The 26747-nt window shown below is 36.4% G+C and overlaps 1 protein-coding gene across 21 annotated transcripts in view; it reads left to right on the top strand.

The window, feature by feature from the left end:
- NRXN1 (neurexin 1) overlaps positions 1 to 26747 on the top strand; it is a gene marked incomplete at both ends in the record, with an annotated part of 632844 nt that overhangs the window by 234543 nt on the left and 371554 nt on the right. For 13 of the 21 annotated variants that reach the window (XM_079550641.1, XM_079550658.1, XM_079550659.1 and 10 more), the window contains 4 exons: positions 2650 to 3088; positions 11816 to 12199; positions 21857 to 22060; positions 24171 to 24197. In XM_079550641.1, the coding sequence (XP_079406767.1) occupies positions 2650 to 3088; positions 11816 to 12199; positions 21857 to 22060; positions 24171 to 24197 (1054 nt within the window). The remainder of the gene's footprint in view (positions 1 to 2649; positions 3089 to 11815; positions 12200 to 21856; positions 22061 to 24170; positions 24198 to 26747) is intronic. The other 8 variants (XM_079550649.1, XM_079550648.1, XM_079550645.1 and 5 more) reach the window with 1 other exon arrangement.

Here is a 26747-nt window from a genome sequence, read left to right as displayed (position 1 = left end):
GGTTTTCTGAGTTGTATTAACTACCATCTTTTATTATTCAGTCGAGCAGCTTTCAGTAAGAGCAAACAGTTTGAATTTATGCCCATAAACAAGCAATTCTTTTTCTCATTTGTGTTATCTTTGTACCTGCCTTTGTTTGGATGACAATTAAAGAATATTTTCTCTTCATGTTCTTTGTTGCCTTAATTACTTTCATTGTCAACACCATGATTTAGTTCTAATGAGAACCCATTTGTTCCTCCTTTTTACCTCATCCTTCAGTCTGACTGTAATGATCTTCTGCACATTATAGAAAGGTTTCCTCTTATGACTTCTTTGGATGAGATGAACGCTTTGCAAAACCTCTGTTACCGTAGGAAGTGATCAGGTCAATGTCTTTTAAGATCAAATATCACTAAGTAATTTTGCCTGCCAGTCTACTAGCTTCTTGCAGCATTCTTCTGCCTTTTGGCTCTCATCACTCTGAAAACAGAAGGTTCTCCTAATAGGAGATGACTTGTGCATGCTTATTCTTTAATATTTTTTGATCTTCTAAGTTGCTTTGAGTAAGTTGTGATCTCTGAGGTACTCCAGGATTTCTTGATAATGTGTGTATCGTTATTCTCTGAGATTACAAGTTAATCAAACTGCACACAGTTATTATATATTCACTCAAGGCGGGCAATACATTATCTGCCTCCCAGTGGCAGAGTATTCTTCCTGCTATCAGGAAGCCACAAATGAGGGTTATTTGTCATCTTTGGAAATATACAGCTCCGTGGAGAGCAACAGTGTTAGAATTAAACCCTGAAATAAAATGTAAAAATGGCCTTATTTCTTAGATTTTAGGATATGTGTAGAATGGCTCTGCTACTTTATGTTACTTGGTTGATAATCATGGAATAATAATGACATAATTTGAAAGAACTTAATTCTCAGATTAAACAGTTTGTGATTTATCAACCATATTTTTAGTATATATTATGTTTAGCATTTTTCACTAACAACTGTTCCTTGTGGGGTATACTATCTTATGTTGCATGTATGCTAGGGTTTTTATTTGTAACAGTAGCACAGTTCTGTTGCGCATACTTGTCTCTTGTACATACTGTAGGTCTTCCACTTTGCTTGCTTACTGGATTTCAGAGTTAGGCCAGAGATTTATTTCCTCTGAAACCTAAGTATTCATCAAGCACACTCTAAGGTCTAAACCAGCAACTGGTCTTTCAGACAGCTTCAGAATACATTGTAGAATTGCAGCACTGAATAAGATGCCAGACGTGATCAGGTTCAGATCGATGTATGGTTGTCGATGAAGAATCCTGAACACAACTGATTTCTTGAGCTGTTGCTGTTGCTCAAAACTGCTTGCTAGTGGAGGTGTAACCTTAGAAGCAGAGATGAATGTTTTAGCTTGTGTCACCATATAGTTGTATTCAGCCCTCCAGTGGTATTTTAGCATAGGTAAATCATTTATTGAATAAGGAAGAATACTGACAAAGTAGTCATGCTACCTCTGTGATTGGATAGCTTCATTTAAACAGTCCTTTTATCCTTGACAACCTAGAAATTGAGGCAATTTCAGAGTATACTAATGAAGACTTGAATATTGTGTAATTATTGTGTTAAGTTTCTCAGGACAGAGTAAAAATGCAACTTGAGGCAAAAACATTTGTTGTGGGGGTCAATTGGATTTAAAACTAATATTGTTTTTCATTTTTCAGATAAAACTGTACAGTCAGGAAAATATTTGTGTTTTTATCTTTTGTCCAACTGAACTGGCTCAGAGATGGTCCCATTTTTTTCTATTGTTGTTGGTTTTGTTTTTTTTCTGTTTTGATCTGTACGATACATTTTTCTCTGTTTATGGCTTCATGATATTCATGGATGCTACTGTTCCTCAGCCCCAAGGACAAACTGAAAAGATGTTAAATTGTAAAGTTTCTGACCTTGGTGCATTTTTCTGTACATGAACAGAAGAGTTAAGACAGTGACAAAGGGTTTGGAGGAACAAGAAATCTAATATTTCTCAAACAGAGTGGAATGACTGTGCAAAGAAAGCTTTTAAGAATGAAGGCTACACAAGCTAATTTGTAACTGATAGTATGAGTTATGTGCAGATTCATTCAGATTGCTTGAATTAACTCTAAGGGTATTTTTTTAGAACAATTTTGTTGGTTTTAATGAAAACCATTATCAAATCATTAGTCAATAAAAATAGTTACTTTGCGCGTGTGTTTGTGTACATTACTGCATTTAAATATGAGAGGTGCCCCCAAAATAATGCCTCCTATTCTGTTATGTTGATGTGGTAGTAGAGATTGCTGTTTTTCAGCAATGGCAACAGCAACATGAAAGATAGGCCACTTTTAAGATGGCCATGAAGCTGTAATGTCACAAAAGGAAGAACATCTCATTCAGCTCACCTGCACAAATTAGCTAATGGTGATGACAATGTTGAAAACTAAGGTAGATGACAATTTGCTCTATCAAATGGTGTTATTTTATTCTTTGTATCTGTTGTTGTTTCCTTGGAAATAAATAGGAAGCATTACTTTTGGAGCAACCTGTATGCTATTATTAATCATTAAATAATAAATGTTTCAGGATTATATATGTTTGGTTAAAGTGCTCCAATCTCTCTTGGTAATTTTTCTACTTTTCTTGCAGGTTGTATATAAAAATAATGATGTCAGGTTGGAGTTATCTCGACTTGCCAAGCAAGGAGATCCTAAGATGAAGATTCACGGGGTAGTAGCGTTTAAATGTGAGAATGTTGCAACCTTAGATCCGATCACATTTGAAACACCAGAGTCTTTCATTTCTTTGCCAAAGTGGAATGCCAAGAAAACAGGCTCAATATCATTTGACTTTCGTACAACTGAGCCAAATGGTTTGATTCTTTTCAGTCATGGAAAGCCAAGGCACCAAAAAGATGCCAAACACCCACAGATGGTGAAAGTTGACTTTTTTGCCATTGAGATGCTTGATGGCCACCTCTACCTGCTGTTAGACATGGGATCAGGTACTATAAAAATAAAAGCGTTGCAGAAGAAGGTGAATGATGGCGAATGGTACCATGTGGACTTTCAAAGGGATGGACGGTCAGGTAAGTCTTCCATTTTAATATTCATTAGGTCTTTTCTTGTTATATCTGACAGAATGCTGGCTATATATAGTGCTATATACAAAGTTGCACATTGTCTGAAAAGCGAAGGAAATATAAACAGTCATTATTGTCAGGTACCAGAATATAATGACTTCCAGAGTAACATATATTAATGTTCATTGGGTAATCAAATATTTAAATTTGCAAGTAAACCAAATAGCCAGAGTGGTAAGTTTCAAGATAAAAAATCATGCAAAAAAGAATTACTCTAAGGAATCTGCCAAATTGGGAATTATCTGCCCACAGAAACAGCATAGACCTTCCATTCGTATCATCAAACCTCATCAAAATTAAATAGTATGCTAATGGGTGGCTGACAATACATACCAGCATAAGCTAGAGTTATGTCAGTATGGTTTGTATTCTATAGTATTTAACTTGAGAAATGATCTCCCCAGAAATGCTAAAAACAAAACTTTAAACTGTTCCTAATGATACTAAAATTTGTCCCAGCTTGTAATGTGTTTAACTGGCTGTTCTTGTGTTGATGCTACATCTGATATTGAGTGTATATATATTGGCCTGAGCAACATGCCAGGATTTATCAGGTTTTTTTGGGGAGAGGCATACTGAGCCTGTTATTTAGATCATCAAAGAATTTTCTGATCAAGATCAGTATTCTACCTGAAGTTTATGTACACTCTGAAATTGCATGTTGCAGAAGTAAACTTCCCTGTCTCTTTTGGTTTTTGTGGTTTTTCCCCACTACCTCCTGATGACTCCTTCTGACTGATTTACATTTTTAATTGATTTTTGAATCTTTATCCTTGAAACACTCATTTTTTTAAGTGACTTTCTAAATATAAACAAATTAAGCAAATTTAAGTGTAGTTTTAAACTGAAGATTTCAGTCAAATCCATGCTAAAGGCTGACCAAATTCAATCATCCAACCTACTATAGAACTGTTAAAAATACTGATTTGATTCCTGGTTTGTGGAGCTTGAAATTCAAGTTGTATAGAGCCTGATTTTCTGATTACATGCTGGTTAGGTTTTTGCTTTCCTAGAGGTAAAAAACAAAAAATAAATCTCAAAAACCTCAATTGTGATTGAGTATCCAGTGGTTACATTATTTACACTACAGCCTTCATTTCAGGCTTCCTCCTTCAGTGCTGTTTCAGTGATTCGTATGAGATATAAATCCTGTAATAATGTGCTTCTATGAGTCTTCTTAAAGCAAAGTTTATTCTTATATTCTAAGCCATATTTGAAGAAATGTCCGGCATTTCTGCTTAGCTAAATACTGTAGCTCATGACTGCCATTAAGAGATTTTAGGATCGGTTTTATTTAAATTATTAGAACTGTTGGAGGAATTTGGCAAGAATGCATAGTAATTTTAGGAAGTAATAGTCACCTAAAAATCAGATTTTTGTCTTATCTTTAAGTAGAATTATAAGTAGTCAAATATCTATGTGTAAGAAAAAATAATCCAACTGATGAATAAATAGCCTGGATAGGCAAACTTTATTTACCATGCTACTCATTCAAATCATCATATCACCTACTTGCCCTTAAACGTGGAATTATTACCAGGAATACTGAATAAATATGTGCACTTATTGACCGGTATTTGAATTTTTATCTAAAATCTGAACCAGTCATCAAAAGCGTTCTGTAATTTTAAATACATACAATAACATTTTACAGTGTGACAGATAACAGTGGCAAGCTGTTATTATTCTTAATGAAAATACTGCCAGAGCAGTATCTTAAACCATCAGATTTAACCAAGTAAAATAACTGCCTGATGATAAAAATAATCAATGAACTACATGTTGCGTTTTTCTGATTGAAACAAATTATATTGATATGTTCAAATTATTTCTTCATGACTTATGCATGTACGTCTCCTATGTCTTTTTCCTTGAATAATAAAATTCCTCTTAATATTCCAGGAAGCTTTTTCATTTCTTTTCTCTATCCCAAACCAAATATGAATCCAATCATATGAATATGATCACTTTCATTTACTTATATTCAGATTTTCATATAAGTGAATGAATATATGCTATATATTAAAAAAAAAAACCCTCAGCTTCTTCTAAACTTTCTTGTTGCTGCTGATAAAATACTTCCAGCCTTTCAAATAGAAAGGAAGAGATTCTCCTGCTGATCAATAAATAGCTCAAATAATCTTTTTTTTTTCTTTTTTTTCCCCAAGTGAAGTTTGATGTTTTGCAGCCTTTTACTCCCAGCCTTCAAATCAAATGCATAGTGACTCCCTCAGATAATAGAAAGCTGTGACATTTCTCAAGGAGCTTTGCTGATTTCCTTGACTTTAGCATTAGCTGGATCAGCAAGTACTCAATTTAGTTTTCATTCTTTGCTCTCTTCTGGACTCTTAGTCACAAGGAGCATCTACTCTATACTACAGACTTTGTCGTGACCCTGCAGAATCCCACCATGCTGCCTCTAAGTCCTTCTCTGACTGCTTCCTAACATGAAAAGCAGGTTTTTGGAACAGCAATTTCTGAGCCCAATGTTGAGCAAGTCCACCTCTTTTGCTAGATTTGCAACTGAGGAAAAAGGAACCCACTTTGACCAGCAGCCTGTATGCAGCACAGGACACAACCTGTGTTACATCCTGCCATGTAAGATGGGTTCCTCCCAGCACTCATGTCTATCTGATTTTCTGCAAAGGACAGTGACATCACAGCTGCTTCTCTTGTGCCGTGACTTGGCTGCATGCTGTGGTTGCAGTCCTCATGACAGATACTGTGTTATGCTTTAGCACACAATGTGTGAAGTGTTTCTAGAAAACCATACTCTTCTCTTAGTCTTTTTTTTTAAACCATTTCTTAATATGCAAAGACAAGTGTTTCATGCACCTGAAAGGTAACTAAATAGACCAGACGAGGTAAGCATGGAGATCAGAATAGCTGATCATTTTTTTAAGCTGATCAGAACTGGTGAGACATGATTTAGAAATGTTTTAGTTCCTTATACACGCGCTTATGAAAAACTAAATTGCTGAGATAATGAATATGATTGAAGATGCTCATTAACTCATACCTAAGGGAAATGTTTTTCTGTTCTGCTGTTAACAGTAATGTCAACTCTGCAGTTAAAGAAGAAAAAAAAGCTAAAGCCATGAAACAGCTGTGAAGGTCTTTGCCCCCACTGTTTTCTGTGGTAGATTAAAATTAGGCTAGTAAGTGGATTCTGAGGTTTGAGTATTGTTTAAAATTTTCATAGACTTTGCCACATTTGCCATACTCAAGGATAACCCTTACGTACTTTTTTACTAAACTGCCATATATCCTTGGGAAATCATCATTACACAGTGAAATCAAAAAAGAAATTTACCATTCTGGTCAATGTCCAACCGTGTATAGCAATGTAAAAGCGTATCAGAACACACTCATGAATAAGTAGCATGTAAGGGTTAAGAAGTCTCTGAAAATTTGAAGTTAGAGTTACAGTTTAAATACCAGACATTATCTCTAGAGTACGAAATTAGAGCTTGGATGTAATTGATATCTCTAAGTCATACTTTGCAGACATCAATTATGTGTATTGTTGTTGGGAGTTCTTTTTTTCACGCATACGTTTCTTTGCTGTCCTTCCTCCCTATCTTTCCAGCGTTCTAAGAAATGCCAGATTTCAATAAGTGTTAATAGTTAGCATATTGGAGACACTGGGTTTATCTCACATTTGATCCAACGATTGTCTTCCTGCTTTTCAGTCATCTGTAAGCTCATAGTAAAAAAAAAAAAAAAAAAAAAAAAAAAAAAAAGAAAAAACAGTGATCCTTTGAGACGTCCTCTGTTTAAACCCTTCAACTACCACAGTAATAATGGGACTGCGTCAGTCTTGACAGATAATTGTTATCTCCGTCAGTGAACACTGTACAACCTTCCCATTCCATCCAAGATGAATCTTTCCATGTATGAAAAAACACAAATTGTTGGTAATGTCCTTGTTCACAGCAGGCGTAACACAATGATTTTTTTTTTTTTGTATGGTGTAGATCTACTTTTTATGATTCAATGCTGTTGTTACGCTAGCCTTCAGTTTCCTTTAGAGATTAAGGCACCACTTCCACTCACTGTCCCTATGTATCATATTCTGTAGCCTTTGACCATTTTCATTGCCACCTTCTGCAGCCTTCTCAGCTGATCTGCATCATATTCAGAGTTCTAGGTAAACCTGTCCCGTGATTAGTAGAATGGTAAGATAATCTTCACTGTACCTCCCAATATACTTCCAAGTTTGCTTACTTTTACATTGTTACTTCCTTATGTTGTTGATTTTTCCTTTTTGAAGAACTGCCCGTTAATCAGTTACTCTTTGTAAGTAAGCAGTTCTTGCTGGAAATCACAGTCTTGTTAATTTTTTTTTAGGTGTGTATGTGCAATATATAAAGATGATTCTAAATGTTTGAATTGCATTTTGCTCTTAGGTGAAATACTGTAGAATTGTTTCAGCTGTAGGTCGTTGTAAGGGCCATTAATTTATCTACAACTTCTAGAGGATAGGGCATTATACCTGGCTTCAGAGTCCATTATTTCATGAATCTGGGGACTAAATAACACCCCACACCTTATTGTCTTCACTGAATCTTCCCCTTTTTCCTTCTTTCAAGCAAATCTAATGCTATTAGCTTTTTTTCTTTGCTTTTTTGGCAGAAATATTATTTTCTACTCTCAGCATTAAAAAATAAACAGCAATAACAACAAAAAAAAACCACACAAAAAAATACTTTTGCACGGAGACTTCCTATTTCCTGGCACAAATTTTTACCTTGGTGTTGCTCCTTTTAAAGAAATAGTACAGTATCACTACTGGTTATGATTGCCATTATGCTAGGTGCTATGCGAATATGTAACAAAAATGATAGCTCTTAATACAGAGATATTATGATTTAAGGTAATAGTTTTCTCTTTCCATGGAGAGGCTCTTCGTCATATTCTGTTGTTTTTATTTTGTAAAACTATATATGCCCCATTCTTATCTCTCTTCTACAACTAAACAATTCTGGTGAGAGATGAATTGACACTGAATTATCTTTATAGAACAAGTTATTAACCTGCTCTTGTGTTAACACCATAAGGCCTTTGTCTATTCCATTAACTTCCCTTCTTTCTGCTTTTCTGAAAAGTGAGCTCATTTCACAATTATAAGTGGAAACATCCATATGGCTTTCTGTACAATGGTGCTTTGACAGTGCAAATGTTATTCATCTCTGTATTTTCCCCAGAGAAGCTTGGACTGAAATGCAGCAAAGAGTGTATGTGTGTGTGTCTTCTTATCTCAGGATTCTGTGGGAATCATTCTCTGTTGTTGTATGGTCCACACTGAGATGGATTTTGGTAGAATTTGGAAAACTTCTATGAAGAGAGATGTCAGTCTTTAAAAAAACAAAACAAAACCATTCAGCTACTCTGTCACAGTGTGCCACAGTTCTGGATGCACTGTGGATTCAAGAGTTTAAAGATCCTCTACTTATTTTGTATATGCTGAAGCATTATGAAGTTGATTTTTGCATTTTAGTCCAGGATATTAAAAAAAATTAACACCACAAAACCCAAGAACAACAACAACAACAATAAAAACACAATAAAGCACATGTAACTTTTGTATTGTATTTGGGAGTATTTTTCTATTCTTCTTAACGTGTCTTTTTTTTTTCCACTCACTTTTACAAACCAACTAGTGGATAAAATTTGTATTCCCTATCAATATTATCTATAAACTGTGCTGTTGGATACCAATAGCGGTGATGGTTGTATGGCTGCCTGCTCATGCTGTTTAGAAGTTCAGCTAGAAACCAGGATGCTAGTTAACTGGTACTGTGAAACTCTTGGTGTTTAGGTATGATTTTCTTGCTGTTAGCTAGATTAAAGCTATTTGTATTATAGTTATAGGTTTTGTTTTAGTCAGTGTGCTATAAGATATTTTGGTCAAGCTCCTCTGTGACAACTGAGGCAGAGCAAGTTTCACAAGTTTTGAATCAGCTGCAGGTGCTTCTTGACTTAGTTTAGCTCTTAACAAAAAGGGTTCAAGGAAATAAAAGTAACTCACAGTTGTCTCAACAAGCCACTTGTGCAGTACATCAGCGGTTGTTGAAATGTCCAGCAGTAAATTTGAGATGGTCCAACCACGTGACATGTATTCTGAGGCCTTCCAGAACATAAAAAAAGGTCTCCAGAAGATTTATTTCTTAATTTATTATTCTACTCGTGGTCATGGGTAGATGCCATGTTTACACTGATTTTGAAGTCTTCTCCCAAGAGTACGTGATATTTTTTCTTCAGGAGAGGTTTGTTTCTTTTATAAGTTGTTGCTATCTATTCAAAATACAATGTGAGCTTTCTCTAGTGTAATCCTTATAAGATACACAACAAAGTTTTTCTGCTTAACTGTAATTTACAGTCATCAGGGTACAGCAGTAGCCTACATTTTAGGAATCTTTTTTGTAGGAATGCTTATTGTTCACATCACATTTTGAACCTCAGCTACATTGTCTGAGATTTGCTTTTCTATTACTGTTTATTGGAATGCATCAAGATTGTTTTTTTTATAGCAGTGGTGCCCAAGGTATCTTCTAGCATCATGGATAGCTTGAAAAAGCTAGATGTAGTCACTAGTAGAAAGTAGCACTATGCAATTGGATGAGCTTGTGGCTGGAGATTGTACATATTTGGAGTTCTGCAGCTCACTGAATTTGTGTGGATTCAAGTGATGTGTGAACATAGGTTTAAAGTACTTGGTCTTAAATTTGCCTGAGCAGAAACAGGTGAAAATAAGCAGCGGTAGCAGTGAGAAGTATTGTGAGCATCTTTAACTTTTTTAAAGGAGAAATGGTCTATTCTACAGGCATGCCAAGTTCTGCTTTAAGAATCTCAGCTGGACTAAAAATATGTAACGTAACACAATTGTCCTACAGATTTTAAAAATTGGAGGTCTAGGGAGAGTAAAAATAACACAGAACCTTGGTTCAATAAGCTTGGTTTTTACAACTAACACGGAAATTTCACTTTGTGATTATGACAATGCATTAAAAGGGAAAACTGAGAGTATACTCAAACATTCTTCAAACATGCATATAAAAATGCAAAAAGCTGCGCAAATGTTTGTTTTCTCTTTTTCAGTCCCTTTGGATACTAAGGAGATTGCAGCTGTAGCAGTATCTAGCCTTTCTAAAATCTATACATCACAAGCCTCATGTGGGAGGCAGGCCTCATGAGAGTTCTGCCCCAAGAGGTTTAACTAAATGTCCAAACTGTTTAGGTATTCATTCTGTCCTTACTCTTGAAGGCAGGCTGTCAAACCAACAAAAGAAGCAAAATATATAGCTCCCACAGGACTCCATTGCAGGAGAAGAAGCCAGATTTTAAAATTGTATCCATGTTAGAGAGCTGTCATCTTGTTAGACCTCTCTGCTTGCTTAAAACTCTCATTTTAGGATTTATGCTCTTAAAATTCCAAATTTATTATATTCACGCACCACGCTTGACACAGTGAAGTCATATTTGATAATCAGTGTTATCTTCTGAAATCTCTATATTATTAACTGTGGAAAGATAATTTTTTCATATGTATGTATGATCAATACTTTATGGGAAATGTGATTCCTAAGTGTCTTATCATTAACATATTTAAAAGTGTGTCCAGCGGATAAGTCCACTTACTCGCTGTGACTGGTCCATTGTATTCACCTAATAGTGTACATAGTGTTTTGATTTATATTTTGTTTGTTTCTGCACTGTTATAGAATTGTGAGGAGGTACTTATGTGAGGATCTGCATAAGGATTCCTTTTTCAACTGATTTTGTAAACTTAGTACATAAAACATGGTTGGCGTAAGTGTGCTCTCTCATTCCATGCACTAAACTGGGGTTTCTGCCTATTCTGCCTAGTTGAAAAAGTTGATACCCTTATTATTTTTGAAAATACAGCTTCTTTACAGAGGATCTTTACAGTTGATTATCTGTTTTTTTTTCATTATTTTACATATAAGAAAATCTCTGCTGTCTTTGTTCAGACATTTTGTAGAAGCGGAATTTTATTTTAGCCTTTATTTGTTTATTTTTTTAACTTAAACAGAAAAGATATTTCTGATTTCCTCAGATTCTATACACTTCTTCTCTCCCTCTCTTTGTAACATGCACGCATTTTGAGGTAAGTGTCAGAGGCATTGATTTTTCCCTCTAGGAGCACATCGCTATCTTCTTAATGATTGCCTGCCTGGCAGCTGACGAGTATTTTTCTCCTGCACTTAATGGAGAAAAGAAATAAAAAGTCTTTCTCAAAGTCCTCTTTAAAAATGCTGTGTCTTTGGATTCAAACCAAAGGCAGATTTGCCTCTCAGTTTGCAACCTATCAATGAAAACTCAACCTCAGTGCTCTGAATCACCTGAGAGGCAGTGAAGAGTTTTTCGTTGCACAAGCCAGGGTATATCTGCAAATAAGTCTGAAATGCATTCCTCCTGCTCCCACAAGATTGGTAAGGAGATTTTGACTTCTATCTGACATGAGCATGCAGGAATGCTATAAATATGTGTCTATTATTTTGTAATTATATAGAAAGCTTATGTATACCTATATACATTTATAGATATTTGCCAGGAATTAATGCAATGCTTAGATTAATGAGATAAACAACAGTACCAAGATCCTTAAAAGTCTTGAAAATCTTATATTTTGTTTTCTTTTCTTCTCAGGGACCATATCTGTGAACACGTTACGTACACCATATACTGCACCAGGGGAAAGTGAAATCCTTGACTTGGATGATGACTTGTATCTTGGAGGCTTACCAGAAAATAAAGCAGGCCTGGTCTTCCCAACAGAGGTGTGGACAGCACTTCTCAATTATGGATACGTCGGCTGCATTAGAGATTTATTTATTGATGGTCAGAGCAAAGACATTCGACAGATGGCTGAAATTCAAAGTACAGCTGGAGTAAAACCCTCATGCTCAAGAGAAACTGCAAAGCCATGCCTTAGCAATCCCTGTAAAAACAATGGTGTATGCAGGGATGGATGGAACAGATACGTTTGTGATTGCTCTGGGACAGGGTACCTTGGCAGATCTTGTGAAAGAGGTAAGTTTCTTGAGATGACTGTTTCTACTTTAATGCATATGCAATTATTAAAATGGTAAATCATCACTGATTCTTGTAAGGCAGAAGTCTCTTTGATTTCATTTGATGGAGACAGAGCCCTGCTCTGGAAGAAGTAACGCTCTAGGAGAGACCTTCATTGACTTTAAGTTGTGTAGGTACTGGTTGACCTTGACAGAGAGTTGGTAGCTGCTAAATGTCTCTTGGAAATTGCCTCTCCTTTTTTTCATTGTGCATTGATGAGTTATGAAAAGTTTTGCAAAAGTAATTTCAGTTATTATTGCATTACTAAATACACATTTCTGTTCCAAACTGAGGTCTCGTTCTCTGCTCCTTTATGTCAATACCACTGTGTAATTAAATTTATTTTTAAATTCCACAGTATCTCTTAACTTCATAACCAGAACTTCAGCCATGAATCAAAGCGAAAGAATCTATATAGAAATCTATATTTCTTAATTGACATTTTTCTGAAGTTCCTAGTTCCCAAGGAAATTGTTTCTACTCATCTTAATTCGCTTAATTTTGTAGAAAAGGTAAATGTAAAGTTGATAGACCTCATTTATTTAACTGGAAAGGCAGATAATGAAAAGGAAGGCAGAAGCTGAGGTTTGATGGCTTATAGGAAAAAACTCTGTAATTAAAGATATAGAGTGTGCTAGTATAAGATTTGAATGCAAGTAGAAGAATAGAAATGTGTAATTACTATTTTTGGTGTTTATTTGTATTCCAGCTGGAATAAGAAATATTTGAATGGCAGAAGTTTTATTTTTATAAAATCTTATGCTACAACTGGCATAGCTTTTCTTCCACCTCAAATCTAAATTTCAAGATTACTGACTGACAAGTTATGTCCATCTAGTAATAAGTAAGAAGATGAATCAAAACTGCATCATTTAAAAATAAAAACCTGGTGTTTAAGTTGTATGCAAATACATGCATGCATTTACACAGAATTAATACCATCACATTATTAGCATTTGCTAGTAGGTTCTCAGTGCTGTCTTTTTCTTGTTTTTCGAATATATAAGACCTTGGCTCTTGGCCAGTTATTTTGATATCTCCAGATTGTTGCTTTACTGGTGGAGTAAAGCTGGCGGAGGGCATAACCGAGCTGTCTGATGGATTATAAAAGCCTTCAGTTAAATATGTCTGGTGTACCACCCTGTGGCAAAATTCTGTTATTACATATGGCAGAAGTAAAAATAGGGATTGAATCTTTTCAACTGGACAGCTAGGATGCATTTAAAAAAAAAGAAATGAATGAGAGCAACGAAAAAGCATGCAGATTTGCGAAGGACTTTGTAGCAATTTCCTGTAACTTTAGTTGACAGGTGGTAATGTAAAATTTTAATGTAAGATTTTATGTAAAAAAATTTTAGTCTCTTTTATTTCCCGTATTTTATTTTCAGACATCTTCCAAGATAAAGCTTGATTTCCCAGCGTATTCCCCTGGTGGGTATGGTGATATTAGAATGGTATAATTGGCTTCTCTGCAATAGTGTTTGGTTCTTGTCCAAAAGAAATCTTGTGTGGCAGTTCAGACAATATGTGATCATTTCCTACTCTTCTTGGGCATCCAGAGGAAACCACACTGAAAGGAGACCTCGTTCCAGAAATATTCGTATCCCAAATGATAATGCGTTAATGCGATTATAGCTTTTGGGATTGTGAAAGCGATGTGCTGGCATCCTACCACACAAAGTTATTATAACTGCTACCCATGTGCAATAACTGATAAACTATTGTATTTGTGATGTAAATAACACAGTGATGATTGTTCAAACTAATTTGAGCCAAATAGGAACGTGTTCATTTCAACAATACAGCTCTACATGAAAGGCAATTGTTAGAATAAAGTACTAGAGATTAAAAACTGGGATACTATAGGTTACATGATTAATATGTCTGCAGTGAACTGATGTAACTAACCATTTAATATATAGCCATTTATTTTTTTATACCTATTTCACCCAAAGTGCGAGTACCAGCATCCTCATGTGAATGTATCCTGTATAATGCAACATCTGAAATTACTTTGGTGTGCAAACCTTAAAGTTCAAATCTAATTTCTGCATACATAAAATGAATATTTTTGTATCCCTGTATATATTTTTTCAATCCTTTTACAAGTTATTCTTGATGTTATGTGAGATTTGTAGTAAACTTAAACATGCGCATAATCTGTAGATTGGCCTTAGTAGATTATGGAATCTATGGCAGATGGATGGACAGCTGTCAGAGCAATATAATTCTTCTTATCTTATCTTCCATTGTGGACCACAATATGTGTCTGCCTTTTGTAAATGTGTACTTTTAGACAGAACAGCTAGGAATGGTGTGCAAGAGTAAATTCAGTGTTAAGGAAAAGGTATGTCTTCAGAGATTTACCCAAGTGAAATTCTGAGGAGAAAGTATATTTAAATTAGTGTCTGTGTGCATGTAGATATTGTGCATGCAGAACATCTGCATACACAATAAATACATATATGCCATGCATATCAATTAAATAAATCTCTTTCATCTCTTTGCTCTATTTATGGATGTTTTAAATTAAAAAAAAAATGATACTATGATAGATTTTTATGAAGAATCATTTGTTGTCTTCAAAATGTCATTATAGTGGTTCTATCTCTGTTCAGATTAACTCTAGTCCTGTATGTTTAACATCTAGCACCTTTACTGTGTAGCTTAGGACCTCAGTCCTGAAATAAATACCACTGTAGGAATTGGGATGAATCATTTCCCCTTTTGTTTATGGATTATTGAGGAATTAACAGCACATCAGGTGTCGTTTCAGTCAGATGGATGGAAAGGTTCCCCTTGTTGATTTTCCTAAAGCTCAAGCATTGGGCCCAGGTGGACTAAAGCTGCAATAGATAACACAGGAACAGTAGTTAGCTGAGGGCTGAGTATGTGTCACGGAGTTAACTAGATCAATCTATGCCCGTGACAGGAGGGCATTAGGACTCTGGCAGCCCTTCCCCTCCCCCACAAAATAGGAAGAAAGAAAGGAAAAAATAGCGGCAACAATCTATGGAGGAAAAGTTATTTTACTAAATATGATATTGGAATGCAAGATAGCACAGTATAATACAATCTAATTGAAATTGAGACTAATAAATGAAATAAGATAGGAGAGAGAGATATTTCCTGAGACCGAGTCAAAACTGAAAAGCTTGGAACAGCTCGGAACGCACCCTCCAGCACCCACTGCCAGGCAGTACGAGACCGCCCCACTTGGAAGGGCCAGATCCCATGACTTCTGTAATGTATAGGGATAGGTACCTGGAATTGGAGCATTGACACTTTAACTCCCACTGCACTACACGATGTTATGAATACTGAAAACCAAAAAACACAAAACCATGACAGTATGCAAGTAAATAAAAGAAAAAAGAAAAAAAACCAACCCCGAAACAAAACAAAAAAAAGTTTGCATCAGTAGTCAGTGATATATTTGAATATGCTTACAGAATGTGCTGGATTGAAATTATATCTATGTTTTCAGGACAGAATTTTGTTGCTGTAACTTTACTGATAAATAAAAGAGGGTCAGAGAAAACAGCTGAATGGTTGATTAGTGATGTTCCAGATTGATCACAAACTTTCTCTGGACTATGACTTCTGTCACCTCAAGGCAAATTTTGTGTGTGATTTGACAGCCCACACCAAGGATGACTGCATCTTTGAAAATGGCTGTGTGGGCTACAGAACAGTCTTTGCATTTTCAGACACTTTGAGTCTGAGAAAGTGGGAAAAAGTTAATTGTTCTGTTTTAGGACTTTAGAGGTCCAAAGGAAACAAGATCCTTTTTTATTTATTAATGTAAGTGCAGTAAGCATCTCTTCATCATGTTAAAAACAATGTAAACTTGACTGTAAAGCTTAAGAGCAAGAACACTGAAATTCAAATTCCTGGTCCATACTTCTTACACTTTAAACAGACTATGAATTGAAAAATAGTATCTATTCACAAAGTCATTTCTCCCAGTAAATATTTCAGAGCATTTCTGAGGGTGGGAAAATTTCCTAAAAAGTGGATGTATCAGTCTCTTCAGTGATTTAAGTAATCTCAAGTGGAAAATGAGGATCCTGAATCTCCTCTCAAGAGGATGCTGGTGCATCCTTGGTGATTGGCATGACACTGATGTAGATATTATCTACATAGCCAAGAAGAGAATCCAGCCCTGGAGATTTTAATCAGAAGCGAACTGAAAGAAAAAAGGGAGAGGAGAATCCTCCTGTTCTTTTAGCACAGAAGTAGGAAAGATTTCTAATGTCAGGCTCATAAATATATTGAAGAAAGAATGCATAAAATATTTTTTATCAGTCTGTGAATCATGTTATGGTTCATTTCTTGTGAATAAGAAGAAAGTGCATGCATTGGTATGTACTTATTTGCTGCCCAGAAACTGGTCAGCAAATTTACTGTTGATAAAATCCAATAAGGTTTTTTTTAATATTTTCCTTTTTAATGTCATGCTTCCAATACTGACATGATAGTAAAATTACTGTTCCTTGGTTTTGAGGCTTTGACTCTTCCAACAGCTAAAACAACTTATAGCACACTGAGCTAGAATTCTGCTCTGTTAGCATTTAATAACTAGATGAAGCTAAACAAGAGAGAAAAAGACTGTCAATCTTTACACGAGATGACCTAACAGTGTAGAGCTTAAAGATGAGGTGCACAATGCTATAGGAATTAGTCTGTCCAAAAATGAATACAAATTTGTAGATTTAATGTTCCCGTGAGGTTTGCACAGCTGGTGTGTAACACTTGCTGCCTCCACACATTCAGATCATCATCATCTTATTGAACAGACCTTGCAAATTAATAATCCATTCTGCACAGCTGAAGTACTGCGGGATGGAAACAGTTGTGTTAACTAAAACAAAAGCTCTCGTTATAAGAGGAGATTCAAAACAAGCATATTTTGTTTTATATTAAAACTAATTTTTATCACTATCCAAAAAACCAAACTGAATGGGAAGCATTAAGATGGTACATGCCATGAAGGCTTGCCCTCAATGAATTAGAAAACAGCAGTAAGGGAAGAGGAAACTCACTGTGCTATCAAAGGTCTCATATTTACTATTAGTTCCTAGGGGTTCTAAGGGACCTCTGGAGATCATTTAGTGTGACTCCTCTGCTAAAGCAGTTGCCTAGAAGGTTGTACAAGAAAGCGTCTAGGTGGGTTTTGACTATCTCCAGAGAAGGAGACTCTACAACCCCACTGGGCAACTTGTTCCAGTGTTCTTCAGCCCTCGTGTTCATATAGAACTTCCTATATTCCAGTTTCTGTCCATTGCCCCTTGTTCTGTTGCTTGGAACCACTGAAAACAGCCTTGTCACACCCACTTGACTCCCACCCTCTAGATATTTATAAGCACTGATAAGATCCTCTCTCAATCAAATTTCTTCTACAGGCTAAACACCACCAGGTCTCTTAGCCTTTCCTTATAAGGAAGATGCTCCAGGCCCCCATCATCTTTGTTGCCCTCTGCTGGACTCTCTCTAGAAGTTCCCTGTCTTTCTTGAACTTGGAAGACCACTACCAGACGCCGTATTCCAGATGTGCTCTCACCAAGTCAGAGTGGAGTGGGAGGATCACCTCTCTTGACCTGCTCAATGAATGGCAGCACAGCCCTCTGGTGTGTCACCCACTCCTCCCAGCTTTGAATCATCAGAAAACTTGCTGAAGGTGCATTCTATCCCTTCATCCAGATTGCTGAAGTTGTTGAAGAAGACCAGAGCCACTAACAATCCCTATGGAACTATCTACAGACCTCCATCTAGACTATGTGCCATTGATCACTATCCTCTGAGCTCTGCCAGGCAGTCAGTTCTCAATTTACCCCACTCTTCTCTCATCTATCCCACAGCTCCTTAGCTTACTTATGAGGATGTTATGGGAGACAGTGTCAAACACCTTGCTGAAGTCAAGGTACAAGTCTCCTCTCATCTACCCAGCTGGTCACGGCAGCACAGAAGGCTAACAGATTGGTCAAGCGTTATTATTATCGCCCTTTGATGAATCCATATTGATTTCTTCTCTTCCACTTACTCAGTGATAATATCCAGAATAAGCTGCTCCACTACCTTTCCAGGGACAGAAGTGAGGCTGACTGATCTGTAGTTTCCTGGGTCCTCCTTCTTGCTCTTTTTGAAGACTGTAGTGATGTTAGCTATTGTACAGACTTCAGGAACCTGTCTGTTCTCCATGACCTATCTGAGATGATAGACAGTGGCTTGATAATCTCTTCTGCCATCTTCCTCAGCATCCGTGTGTGCATTCTTTTGGAGCCTGTGAATTTGTGTGCATTGAGTTTTCCTAGGTGATCTCTGACAATATCCTCCTCGACCAAGAGCAAGTTTTTCTTTCCCTAGACTCTCTCTCTCTCTTATCTCCAGGATCTGGGATTCCTGAGGGTCAATCTTAGCAGAAAATACTGAAACAAAGTAAGTGAACTAAGCATTATTATTTTTTTCTACTTTACAGATACATAGCATCACTGATCTGAAGTTATGGCCCTCAGGACAGTGCTAAGTCTTGATGAAATTCCAACTTCCTAACAGTTTTGTGGGTTTTGCTGTGATAACTTTATATTTTAGATAGCCTTTAACTCAGAGCTCCCCATTCTGAAAGCAGCTAGTTGATATGAAGGGGTTTCCTGATTGCCTCGGAGCTTTTAAGTCATTTGATCTTGTGTTCGGTCTCCTTGGTTTGTTCTTGGAACATCTGTTTCCAAAATAGCTGGCACAGTAAGGTTTAGGAGGATTGAGTATCTAATCACATCATGTCTGTTCTCCATGATTTTAAACACTCACAGGTCATCTCTGATTAAATTAACACAGTTTCTTCTTTCCTTTTTGTGTCATTCTCTAGAATACTAAATAATTATAGGAAAAACAGCAAACGGTACATAGTAGTTGATTCTGACAACTTTCTTTTCTATTATCAGAAAATAATATAACAGCAAGGATCTGTACTGTTTTTGAGTGGTGTTCAACCTATAATATTTAATCTGATTTTGCTCAGATTATGAGAAACAGGAGTAGTACCAATGGCCCTTATTTTAGTAGGCAATGTATTTTTTTTTTCCCCTCATGTTATCTTGTAACAACATTTTTTAATGCTGGACTTCTTTAATTGTCTAAATCATGTTTATTTTTTATAAAGATCTGGTGAGTCTTTTGTGCACAGACTAATAATCAAGATACAGGAAATAACTGTAAGCTGTCCTACCCCCACTGCTCCCAAACAATTTAAAAAAAAAAAAAAAAAAAAAAAAGGCACAAAAACCAACAACAACAAAAAACAAAGCACGTTCCCCTGTGAAAAACTTTCTGTCATGAAGTCTTTCATCAGGCTGGTGAGAAATAAGTAATTGATGTCCTTCACAGAAAAAAAAACCAAACATTTATATAGAGGACATACAGAACGTGTGGTTAGAAATGGTCAAACCTGAAAATGTACACTAATTTGTTCTGTCTAATGATTTTCACTAAAAGAATTAGTAACTTTTCCCTTTTCCCTTTTCCCTTTTCCCTTTTCCCTTCTTTTCCCTTTTCCCTTTTCCCTTCTTTTCCCTTTTCCCTTTCCCTTTCATTATTTTCCCCTTAAACCATTTTTGTCAAAACTTGTAGTGTGAAAGCCTGGCACTATCAGTGAACATACCACACATCACTTTTGCTTCCAGTGTGCTTACACAGTTATATTTGGAAGTATTTGTCCTTCCACGGACTATATTGGCTGGAACTCTTAGAGCAAACAAGACCTGTGATATAAACTGTTTTGACGAACTATAGTGTCTTAAGTATTGACATAAAGCAAAATAATTCTCATTCTTATGTTAATTATTATATTGATTAAACATAATAAACAGTAGCATTGGAGATATTATTTATGTATAGGAGGACAGTACACCTTTGCTGTAGGTAAGTATCTCAGTTTTACTGAGTGAAGTTAAAGTACAGAGAAGCTAAATTATTAGTCCAAGATCTTATGCCAGACTCGGCAGTGAAAATTAGAATCTGCACACCTGGAGCTGTAGGTGGTTGTATCTTACCTGCAATTGTTGGTACAGAGCATTGACTTCAGGGCTAGGATAGAAAAGAACTGCAAGAGGGAAACTGTACACTACACTGAATTATCCAGTCTGGGATTTGCACAAGAAAAATGTACTTAGTGCTTGTTAACATTCATAGATTTGTAATTATATTATTTTTTTTCCCTCTTCTTCTTTATTTGGTCAATTGAGTAAATAAGTGCTGAACTTTATCCTTCCTGTGGCTTGAGATGTTGTCTGATGCCTGCTCCATTTTTTTTTTTTTTTTTTTCCTCCTTCTGTGGATTGATATGTCCTCAGGATTGCACCTTTTTCAAATCAAAACTAGATATCCTGTGTAGTCCTCATTATCTGGCACTTCACCAGTTTCTAACCTAAGAGTTTTGGGGTGTGTTAAAGAATGTAGAAGACAGATGGAGGCAGCTAAAAGGTCTCTAGCAAAGTAGCAGTAGGCAAGCAATCAGATATGCATAAGACAGCTTGCATTCAGATAAGTGTATTTTGTTATTCAGTTACTGATTTAGGTCATATAGAATGGCTGTTGCTGTATGGTACTTCTGGGCCTGCTGAAACACCTGGCAGTGGCCGCTGTCTGGCTTTGAGCAAGGAAAGTTGCATGCTTACTGCCACTTCCACCATAGCACATCTCCATCTGAGAGCCAATTCCAAAGGCTCTGTTGGGGGACAGGCCACAGCACTTGATCATCCTGCTTTATGTTTCAGAACACGTTACAGACTTTGCTTTCTAGGAACTGCCATGCTCCCTGTGAGCAGCAGTGTTATCTCTGCTCCCATTCTTGCTACCAGTACGGGGGCTGGGAGAAGATGACTTGTGGCTCGTTGCTCGGGGACCTAACAGGCCATGACTGCACTGCTGTGCCCGCAACACTCGCTGGGAGCACTTTCTGCAATGTCTGAAGCTGACAGTTACTTGCTTGTCTCAGGGGTTTTTAAATCCTACCCTCAATATGCCAAGTCCAGTCTTGCTTCTCAGGTTGAGGCTGTCGCCATGTCTGTACACACGTTTTTGAGTCTCTCAGACCTCAGCCATCACGATTGTGAAGCAGTCTGCTCTCAAGCAAACCATGTATGATGGTCACGTCCTCCATCCTAATTCTTGAAGGCTTCATTTTGCTGACTGGATGATAATCACGACTGGTAGTAGCAATCTCAATAGGTTTACGCGCAAAGTATCCTGAAGCACTTATCTCAGGGGATGACAGACAGACATGACCTTTTAAGAAGCTGTTTACCTGGCTAGTTTTTACAGGCTTTGATGTATATTGCCTAGTATGGACCCAGTCTGGCAAGCATTTATTTACAGGTGATTTTACCCACCTGTTTGTTAAAAGAGCAATTGTGTTTCCTTTAGAAGCACCAAAATATCACTCATAAAGAAAGACATTGAGTTTTTCACTTGTTGTTTATGCTTCTCAGTAATGATATTAATATGTAATTTTTCCATGTTGTGCTGAGTGGATATACATTTACCATCTTCTGTTTGGGCAATATCAATAAATAGTGCAATAACTTCTTTAATAACCGATTTTCTATCTTATGTTTTCAGAGGCAACAATATTAAGCTATGATGGAAGTATGTTTATGAAAATACAGCTCCCTGTTGTGATGCACACAGAGGCAGAAGATGTTTCTTTACGGTTCAGGTCTCAGCGAGCTTATGGCATTTTAATGGCAACAACTTCCAGGGAGTCTGCTGATACCCTCCGGTTGGAGTTGGATGCGGGACGAGTAAAACTAACGGTCAACCTAGGTAACAAACTCTTCCTCCAAGAAGTTAGCATTTTCTTTACATTTTTATTTTTGCTTGCAAACATTTACGAAACAGCCTGTTTTAACATTAAAAGTAAACTGAAGCAATATATAAACACATGTCAGCGCAACATTTGCATATGCACACACGCACACAAATGTGTCCATTTTTTTTTTTTTTTTTTTTTGCATTTTTGTGTTCTTTATATAGTCTTAACACACTCCATCACGATATTTTTGTACTATTGTGTGTTCTAAAAAGAGAAGACTAGTTCATCAGTGGCTCTTTTAGGCTAAAATACTTCACTGTGGAAGATTGGTCTCTGTTCTCAACTTCTGCACAGTATTAGTTGCACAGTTTAAACAGATAAGCAGAAACAACATGTATGTAGGTCAGTTCAGTTATATCCACCAACTAATATACAACATACATATGTACCAAAGAATATCTAGTTTTAACAAGGAAAATTTTTCATTTAAGTATGTTTTCCACTGATGGATTGCTTGGTCTCCTTTTTTTAGCCATCCAATCTATGGTAAACCCATCTTCTCTTTTTTAAACAATTCTGTGGTGATATTTCTGTAGTATCGAACAATAACACAACCCTTCAATGCCCAAAGACTGCGGCCCTCAGCAAACAGCCATGTGAACACAAGAGGCACAAACCCTTTTACAGAAGAAAAACAAAGAAAAAAAATATATTGGTTTTGTGGTTGAAATATGGATAAAATGTTAGGTTATCATTTCCTCTAGTTAATTAGTAAGAATATGAATAATGATGAAATCAGAGTGCTTTTGGTGCGCTTTCAAGTGCAAGTCAGGATTCGAAGGAGTACGCTTAGGAAAGGTGCACGTTCAGTGAAGTCAGCCACGTTCTGTGGAGAGATCTTTTGACAGAGCAGTGTAGCTATAACCCCGTTATTAAGTAACTGCAGATAAGACGATTCCTAGGAAGCGTGCAAAACCCCATCTTCCCTTCGGCTTCACAAACCAGTCGCGCCGGCTGCGCGCTGTCCCGACGCCCTGCTCTGGCAGCGCGGTGTCCCCGCGTCCTCCTCTCCCGCAGCGCCCCCTAGTGTCGCGCCGGGCTCCTGCGGCGAGCAGAGCGGCAGCGGTGGCTTCTGTAGCAGGGGGTGTGCGGCGGTTGCTCCTTGGCTGTTTGCGACCACTTTTCTGATGCGGTTGACGACACATGGCAAACTCAGCTATATGGCAACAAAATCTAAGTTTAATGGTGTATCTGTTCCTCAAAGGTATAAAGTGGGAGTAGATGTACGAACCAAGTAGGCTGATGTAGATGTTTATTTTTTTAATGCGATAATAAAGGCAGCCAACACAGTACAGGTTAGGTCATTTTCTTTATATAAAAAATAACCCACTTCTTTCAATTTTTGCCTGCTTAAATAGTTGAAGAAATCCATTAATAATATAATTTCTTCTTGCCCTCCCCACCATTTCACCTTTTTTTCTCCTTTATTATTTTTATTATTATTTTAAGGAAATAGTTTGAAAATAGTGTTCTCCAATTATCAGTTTACAGATGTGATCATTTTCTCCTTAATGTAGCTTTAAACGCAGTAACTTGCCATTTATTAATTCAATACTTTAAAAAAAAAGACGTGGAAAGCCCTATTTGTAGGCCTAGGAAATTGGCTTTTCAGTTTGCTATTCAGTTGTAGATCAGCCTTTGAGGTATACTATACAAGAGCAGTCCAAGGTGTCTGACTGAGGCTCGGCTTGCTCTATGACCCATTGTGACGGAGCACTTTCTAATTGCACTGAGAGAAATTACCTGTTCTTTCACAGATGGGGAAAAGGTTGCAGCCTGCCTCAATTAAGCATCTTTGACATTTAATCTGAATTTTTCACTTAGATTTGTCACCATGTAGCTTTGTTTGAAATTGGCCATTTTTACCCTATTTGTCGTTTCTATTTATAAAGATTTATCGCAGTATATCTGGGTTATAACAGTATGTAAAGACTGATGATATGGAGTGGCCATTTTTGCATGTGTCTGTCCCCGGAAGGGTGGACTGTGATTTTATTGGATGTCTGCAGCTATTACCTTGAAGGATAAATTTTCATTTTTCATCTATTCTTCCCCATCTAGACTGTATCAGGATTAACTGTAATTCCAGTAAGTGCCTATTCAAACTTTTTAAAATGTTATTCCACCATTATAAAATATGCAAACTAGATGAAAATGATTGTGGACAGTTTGCAAGTGCTTGATAATTTATTAATGAAATGTGATGATTAATTATCAATGTGTAAAAAGTCATCATATACTCTAGTGAGCATTTTGTGTCCTTCCTATATAACTTCTAATTGGAATGTTAAGAAAGGAAGGATTCTACCGGCTGTAAATGTGCGCAGTAAATTCTACGTATATGGCACAATACCTGTAGCACTGTATTCTCCTATCCAGCTATTTTATTGACAGTATCTTATCAAATTTCTAACATTTCTGATGAGCTGTCATATCTTCTCCCTCTGGTCCTTTCCCTAGTTCTCTTGACATTTTACCTCCTACCCATGGTGATAATGTAAGAACATAATTGTACACAGTACGAGAATTTTTATTTCATAATCTTCCTAGACAATTAACTGTATTAGCTGCCTGCTTGTGAAACAATTGGTTTTGCTAAGCTTTTTGAGAACACAGTATATTACAGTAAGGACATGATTAAGTCTGAGAAGAACTGCACTTCTATGATGATTTTTTACACTCTAATCATGTAAGAAACTTTGAATTGAACATTTTTTTTCTGTGATGTGCATGTTTATGAAACAGAGGGAAACAATTGCCAGATGAATGGACTAAATTTTAACTTCTCTGATATTATTTGGATTAAGAGGCTATATTCTGAAAGGAGAAAAAGGACTGTGATTTTATTTTGAGTCTATGGAATTCCTGAATGGTGTCAACAAAAGTATTGATAGTAAGTATGGTAGATTTGAGTTTTGGGTTGTTTTTTCTTTCCCCTTCCAACAGGTTTTGTAGGGCAAGGATTGGCTTTATGCAAATAAAAACAAAACTAAACAATAAACTTAGCGGTTAGAATTTGTAGTTTAAATAGTTTCCCAAAAGTCATCAAAATAACCTCCCCTAATAGCTTTATAGTCCTCAAATTAAAATAGGGGTTGCACTAAATTGGATTGAAAAGAAAAATTCTTTTGGGGCAGGTTTTTCATCACAACCATGCTTAAATCCAGACAGACTTTTCAGTACAGTAAATGTTTGCATGACCAAGGCACGAGGACAGTTTTGTCGTATAAAGGTTAAAAAAGTTGCAGTTCCTTTAAACTGTTCAGTTATAAAGATGAATATGTCCATTAATGTCCACTAAGATTATGACAACATTTTGTTGGTTTCAGTTGTAGGATTGTTATTTTTCTCTGGATCGAGTCCCAGTTAATGGAAAAATTCAAAGTATAAAGCAAACAGCTTTTTAAACAGAGACTTAATGAGTAGACCTGCTGCTGCTAAATAATTTTTTTCCTTAGCAAAAGCAATAATTCTCATTTCTTAAATTCCTTAATAGAATCGGAGAATTCTTTTGAAAACGGATAATGGGGGGAAAAAATGCTTGTACAGTCACAGCACAATAAATCAATAGATCAGTAGATGATTGGCTTTTATTTCTAAATCTCTTTTGAACAAAATGAGTTTTCATGAAAATAAATTAAAATGTTTTCCAGGATACATTTTCAAGTAAATCTTAGATCAAAAGAGTGCCTGAAAATATGGAGTAAGTAATAAGCATCTCATTGGAGGATTGCAAAAAGCAGTGATATGTTTACTGCATTGAATTAGCAGTTATCATCTTGGTCTCTTACAAAAGCAGCGGAACTTCTCTATAAAATATTTTTGGTATCAGATACTCATAAACTACCTTTCTTTACAGTTTGTTTATAGCTTTGTTGTTATTAGAAATGAACTTCCATGGTTAGTTCCATCTCCATTTATTGCTTGCGTACTGAACAGATTTCTGTGAGCTTTCTGTACTTGTCATGGTAAGTACTGCAATACTTTCTTACCAGCATTCGCTGCAGTTTTTTCACAAACAGGTAACGTTTCATAAGCAGTTTCTGTGCTTTAATTTTTGGTTATGAAGAATTTTTGTGCTGAGCAGTCCTCTGGAGATGCTTTCTTGTTAGACAGTGTACTGGATTTCAGTGGACCACATAATTCGTTTTAAAGCAACAGTATCCAGAACTTGAGCCTCTTATTTTGTTATAATCTACAATCATTCAATAATTCAAGCTCTCTGTGGGGTTCACTCAGTCCACTGAGAAGTGGATGTGTATCAATCCTGTTTCTCAGATTTAGAGAAGCTTTTTTCAGATTTTTGCCTTTCTGTTGCTTAAAAATCTTAATGTTATTTCACTGATGGGAATGAAATACCATGTATTATAAATACAGTGGCAATCATACAGCTAAGATCAGAGTGCAGCTTTCTGGTTTGGATTTGAAGGAAAAGCCTAAAATATCAATCAAAAACCAGTATTTTGTCCAAGAGACAAAAAGGAAGAAAAAGCCCCTAGTTTCCTACAGTAATATGCATTACTAGTGAATAAGCATTGCACCTTCTTTTCTCCCTTGAGTGTAGCCTGAAAGGTATCTTTTGCTCACTGCAGATCAAGTGAGCAGCACTGTTGGCAGGTCAGAGCTCAGGTTGTGGCA

Source organism: Tetrao urogallus, assembly GCF_951394365.1.
Source record: "Tetrao urogallus genome assembly, chromosome: 2".
Classification (NCBI taxonomy): Eukaryota; Metazoa; Chordata; class Aves; order Galliformes; family Phasianidae; genus Tetrao; species Tetrao urogallus.
The sequence above is the reverse complement of the archived record's forward strand: the minus strand, read 5'-3'. Positions and strand labels throughout refer to the sequence as shown.